The sequence below is a fragment of the Sapajus apella genome, unplaced genomic scaffold (assembly GCF_009761245.1).
Source record: "Sapajus apella isolate SASKATOON/1434 unplaced genomic scaffold, GSC_monkey_1.0 scaffold44, whole genome shotgun sequence".
Classification (NCBI taxonomy): Eukaryota; Metazoa; Chordata; class Mammalia; order Primates; family Cebidae; genus Sapajus; species Sapajus apella.
In genome coordinates, this window is record NW_022436984.1 from 241,081 (window position 1) to 247,080 (window position 6,000).

Consider the following 6,000-nt stretch of genomic DNA (forward strand, 5'->3'; position numbering starts at 1 on the left):
GAGTCTTGCTCTGTCGCCAGGCTGGAATGCAGCGGCATGATCTCGGCTCACTGCAGCCTCCATCTCCTGGGTTCAAGTGATTCTCCTGCCTCAGCTTCCCAAGTAGCTGGGATTACAGGTGTGCACCAACATGCCCAGCTAATTTTAGTATTTTTAGTAGAGACAGGGTTTCACCACGTTGGCCAGGATGGTCTCAATCTCTTGACTTCGTGATCCACCCGCCTCAGCCTCCCAAAGTGCTGGGATTACAGGTGTGAGCCACCGCGCCCCGGTCGTGTATATATTTCTTCTCCTCTGTCAGATGCTGAGACCCTGCCCCGTCCCCCACCCTGCACCATGTGTAGTCATAGTAAGGCTCGGAAAGAGGCATGAGCCACCATGCCCGGCCCCTTCATGGCCTTTGTTCCTGCCAATGAGCATGATCCTTCAATGGCTTCTTAAATACTACCCCTTCCCCGGCTCAATAAAAACTCCTGCCTCACTTCTGGGCTCTAGGGGCCAACTCAGAGCCTGCTCCTACCTCCCTTCCCATCTGCCCTTCCTACTTCCTCTGTCTTCCCCTAACTGACTCTGGCTGACACATGCAATTGCTCTTGCTTCCCACCTATGGGCTGGAGCTGAACTTGCTAATATTTATTAAGCCTCTCTGGAGCCCTGGAAGATTCTCTGGGCTGGGGAAGTTGATAGAGGGAGTAAGAGCCAGGATTCTTAGTTCTTGACTCTTGAGGCCTTTTTCAGTCCCTTGATCCTCCTTGGACAGAAAGTTGTGGGGTGGGAGCTCGCAGTTGGGGAAATGGAACCAAAGAGTGGCAGGGCCACAGTGGAAGAGCTCAGACCCATGACACAGCAAATGCCTCTGAGACAGAAACCATGTCTGATGTCTGTCTTGAAGAGGCTCAAAAGTCAGGGCAGCATTCCAAGGTGTGGCCAGTTTCTAAACTGCAATGTGCCGTGGCAGAGCAGTAGGAAGAATGTGCGTGAAGTGCTGCTAGAAGAGGGGAAGGCTTCATGGAGGCGGTAGCGCATGAGCTGGGCCTTGAAGGACGAGCAGAACTAATGGGTGTTCTCTAGGTGGGGGGTGGCAGTCATTCCAGGCAGAAGAAACATGATCAATGTTTCAAGGCTTGGAGGTGTAAAAGGGTGTGGTATCTTTTGGGAATGGCTAGAAGTTGAATGTAGTGGGAACACAGCAGGATGGGAGTCGGGGTTAGGGTGTGAAGAGGAGTAAGAATGAAAAGGCAGAGGGGGCATTGGCCTTGCAAAGCTTTGCGCCATTTCCCAGCCCAGGTGAATTATGTGGAAGCCAGGCCCGGCCTTCAGACGGCCCTGCCTCACACAGAAAATCCCCAAACCACAGGTTTTGTCAAGAAGGCTTAGGGGATGGAAAGAGAAGGGAGACATCAAGGCTGGCCCAGTCACGTGGTTCCCTGGCAGCCCAGGTCCCCCAGCCTCGGGGCTCAGCACTGGACAGGAGGTTGGACTAAAAAAACCTCGAGACCATTCACCCTGCGTTCCGTGGGTCTGTGATTGTTGGAAATAGATGCTCCGTGCCGCAAAGAAAAATGATTATCTTCTACAACAAAGGATCTCTCAGCAAAGCAATTTTTTTTACTCCCTGCAGAAAGAGTACTCCCGTAGCAATCTGTCCACGGAGTACCCTTTTTGCAGAAACCATCTCAGGAGTTGATAAAGGAACATCTGATTCGAATACTTCCTCTCTTTGAGTAGCAACCTGTGGTCAAGACGGCTCCTTCCCAGACAGCCCACTCCTGATTACTCCTGGGAACTGCGGGCCTCTGAGCTAAATGAGGACCACTGTCTCCATCTTGTTAATGGGAAACCCAGCTGAGCCCCGTGGCCTGCAGGCACAATCGAGGCTCACCCAGGACTCTCTACCTCCTGTCTGACCCAATGGGGTTGTAACTCCTGGAGGGCCAGGCCGACCCGTTCACCTCAGGGTCCCAGGCCTGTGCACAGACATCGGCATGTTCAGGAAATGCACAAACAGGGTGGGACCAGCTTAGGAGTGGCCAGGGCAGTAAGAGCTAAGAGCTAGATACAGAGCTGGCTGGGAGCACTGAGCAAGCCTGAACATGGGGCCGACTGACCTGAGGGTGGTGGGAGAAGAGGTGGCCACAGGCAAAGCTGGTGCATGCCCAGCCAGATGCAAACAGGGGTCGGGGGTCTGCCTGCCTGGGTTAATGAGGAACATCTTAGTGGAGGCTCCTGCAGAGCAGAGGCCAGGCCCAGCCTGCCTGCTCCTGGCACAGACTGGAACCCCTCAGACACGCTCTCCTCTTCCCTTTATATGTCAAACGGGGGCCGCTGCTCACTCCTGGCCTACAGAGGGAGGAAGCTGAGCTGGAGAAAAGATACCTCAGGGGCCGGCAGCTGCTCCCAAGGAGAACGAGAATGATCACCTCACAAACACATAGGCCATTTGGATACTCTTTCCTCAAATTCTTCCATACCTATGGTTCCCTGAAGCAATCTAGTGAAGTGAGTGTTACTATCATGCCCATTTTACAGATGAGGAAACTGAGAGTCAGGCAAAGTAAGTGGCAGAACCCAGGTAGGACCGAGGGCCACGATAGCCCAGCAGGGCTCTTTCCTTAGTGTCCTGGATCTGGATGGCACAGCACAGAAAGGCAAGCCGTATGTCAACCAGCTGCTCTGGCCTACCTGGGGCCACTGCCAATGGGCACAGCTCACCGAGGGCTTCCTCACCCACCCTGACATTAAGCTTCACTCAAAAGGCTTGGGGAACCTGGGGCCAGTGTCTCCTTCTGTGTGTTTGCCAGTTTCTGGCTTCCCCTGCAGAGGACCTGCTTGGCCCCCAGTGGCTGTGTGTGCCAGGAGAGGCTGTGGAACACTGTAGAGCAGGTCTGATCCCTCTGAGTTGTGGTCAGGGTTGGTCTTTGGGGATGCCTACAGCTGTCAACTGCTGGACACAGCAAGTGAGCAGCTGAGACACCTCTGGTTGTAATAAAGGAACTTTCTGGAAACTGCTTGCCATCTGCCTGTTCCTGCTGCCCGGTGCCCTGCTCCAGGAGCTCTGCCCATGGCCACCTCCTGCCAATGTGGAGCTTGGAAGTGACTTCTCCACTCAGTCTGGAGAGCAGGGGTTTCAAATAGGCTAATTCCTGTGTGGTCAGTGAGGCTGAAAGCCCAGCTCCTTCACTGCTCCAAGGAGGAGATGGGTGTCAGATTGATAAGGTGCTGGCCTCCCGGTGGCCCAGCGAGAGATAAAGAGCTTGCAGGACTGAGCACTCGGGATGAGGTCCTGAGAGCTGGGAGCACTGTGCCTCGGCCCCTCTGTGAATGCCACGCACAGTGTTTCACCCCTAAGCCTTGGTTTCTCAGCCTGCAAATGGGCCTGTCTGGTGCAGTCTGGACCGTCCCAGCACAGCTGCAACAGGACAGCAACCTGTAGCTTAACAGCCCCACCCCGTGCTGCCCGTGGGGCTCAGGGCCACATTTCACAGACGAAAGGACGAATTTGCTTTTCTAAAGCCAGCATGAGCCGGCAGGTGGCACACAGAGGAGATGAGGGTGCTGCAGAGAAAGCAGGCACTGGGTTGGGGCGGGAGGCAACAGGCAACCCAGACCCACTGCCTCCCCCCGCCTCCCCCCGCCTCCCCCCGCCTCCCCCCGCCTCCCCCCGCCTGACCTTCTCTGGCCAGCAGGGATACTGCCATCACTTCTACCCCTGCCTGTCGCTATGAACACAAGTGCAGTGTGGGCCTCCCAGGGTCTCTGAGGAGGTGCTGTGGGTGCCCCGGGGTTCCTGCTGGAATGTTCTGCCAATGGCTTCTCCCCTCCCTTCCAACAGAGGTTCAGGCACCGTGTCCAGCCTGGGCCCCGAGGCTCACTTTGCTTTTCAGCATGGTGGGGTCCTCTCTGCCCCCTCCTCACCTCCTCGTCCCCACCCCCACTCTCAGACCCCTCTCTTGGGAGAAGGGGCCATGTCTAGTGAAAAGTACTCCCAACCCCCAGAGCTGGGCAGCAACCACATGGAGAAGCAGAGGTGGGTGGTGAAGGACAGAGTCAGCCTGGCCCTGCCTTTCCCCAGTTAAAATGCTCAGGGGCTCCACTGCCCTCGGGGGCAGGTCCAGCCTCACCTCCTTGCCCTGCCTGGCTTTCCAGCCTCTGCTCCTGCACCCTCTCTGCGCTGTAGACACATGGAGCCTCTTTCAGTTCCAGAGTCTCAGCTCCTCTCTCAGCCCTGAGCACACTGTTCCCTCTGCCTGCCCGGTCCTTACCTCCTCCCCTAGCTCCCTCCTGCTGGGCCCTCGGGTATCAGCTGAGTGTTGCTTCCTCCAGGAAGTCTTCCTTGACCACCAGCCACTAGCCTGGGTGAGGGTGCTGCTTCTGTAGCTGGCATGCTGGGCTCACCCCATCCTCTGTCTCACATGCCTGTCCTGCTTGTCCCACACCTGCCCAACATATGCAGGCTCCTTGGGGCCGGGGCTGGGTTGTGCTCGGCTCTGTGTTTCTAGCCCTCTCCTTGGCATACAGTAGACTCTGATAAATAGTCACTGAACACACGAGTGAAAAGGATGAAAAAAGACTTGGCAGAAGATAAGCCGGATGTTCCCAGGGTCCCCACCCATGAATAGATCTAAGAGAAGCCAACAGTGTCCCCCATGATGCTGGGGCCCAAGGAGCTACTGACTACCTGTTTTCTCCCAGCCACTCTGGGAGTCCCAGGCTCAAGGAAATCAGCCTGCAGGAGAGGGAGAAAGAGGAGGAGGGGTTCCTGGGTCTCCCTGAGCCCAGTGATGTGATCCTCACTTGTGCCTCCCCAGGCAGAGGGCTCTGCACCCTGCCCAGGCACTGGCATGTTGGCAAGTGCAAGGAGACCCTGAGTTTCCAGAAATCACCATGACCAGTCAGTCCCAGGCAAATGGCTACCTGTGAAAAGGCTCATCACCCCAGCCCCTGCTAGAACTTTTCCCACCCCTCCTCGCAGCCCTGTCCTATCCCCGGCCACCTCCAGAACATGGGCTGGTCCAGCTCTCAGAGCTGGCGTCCCTCTGAGACAGGGTCTTCCCTACCTCGGAAAGTCACTTTGGCGATCCGGTCGCCCCTGCCCCGCAGCTCCGAGACCGTCTTGAGGTGGACGAGCAGGGCCATGCCAGTGCGGGCTGCCTGGCACCGCCAGGCAAGAGCAGCGGGAAGGAGCTAGCCCGTGGAGTGTGGCTCACACGCCTCTCTCTTCTCTGCCGCCGCCTCCTCCTCCTCTTCCTGAACCCCCTCCAATGCTGCCCACAGAGACCAAGGCAACCAAGCCGAGCTAAGCTGCTCCTGCAGCGACTCACAGAACCTCACAGCCCTGCCAGCCCCCGCCCCTCCAAGTTGTCAGCCCAGCGTGTGTGTGTGTGTGTGTGTGTGTGTGTGTGTGTGCGCGCGCGTGCGTGTGCACGCAGTGTGCAGCCCGGGAGTGCAGCAGAGTTGGAATTCATTATTCAGCAGCCACCGGCTCCCAGATAAAGCCCTATCCAGCTTCAGGTGTCTTCTCCCAGCTCCTAGAAGGGAAGCTCTGCCCACCACCCCGCAGGGCTCTGCTGCTTCCCTGCTAAGCAAGCCCTGCCACCAGCAGTAGGCAGAGAGGAGTGGGCATGAGCATGGGTGGGGTGGGTACAGGGCAAGGGGCACTCCCACCCACAGGGGCACGCTACAAGAAGAAGGGGATGTATTTGCTCACCTGCCCCCGCCTCTTCCCTGATGGATACTGTGCCCCTAAGTGGCTGGGCCCCAAGCTCTGCCCCGGGATCACTGTTTCTGAATCTCAGGAAGCAGAGAGGCTGGGGCTGCTGCCTGAGGGGAAGCTCAGGACCAGGCCACGCATGATGGAGATGCCTGGTTGTGGAGGCAGCAGAGGCTTACGCTTATGTGCTACCAGGGGCCATGTTTAAGGATCCAGGGCGCTAACGTGGTCCCAGCCCAAGGGTGGAGGTCAGGCAGGCTAGCCAGGGTAAGCCAGGCTAATGTTTGCTT

General features: G+C 57.2%; 1 protein-coding gene across 6 annotated transcripts in view; it reads right to left on the bottom strand.

Moving 5' to 3' along the window:
• Positions 1 to 5,361, bottom strand: part of OTOF (otoferlin) — a 100,006-nt gene extending 94,645 nt beyond the window's left edge. For 2 of the 6 annotated variants that reach the window (XM_032301250.1, XM_032301255.1), the window contains exon 1: positions 5,058 to 5,361. In XM_032301250.1, the coding sequence (XP_032157141.1) occupies positions 5,058 to 5,136 (79 nt within the window). In that variant the 5' untranslated portion in view covers positions 5,137 to 5,361. The remainder of the gene's footprint in view (positions 1 to 5,057) is intronic. The other 4 variants (XM_032301251.1, XM_032301252.1, XM_032301254.1 and 1 more) reach the window with 2 other exon arrangements.
• Between the last annotated feature and the right edge of the window lie 639 nt (positions 5,362 to 6,000).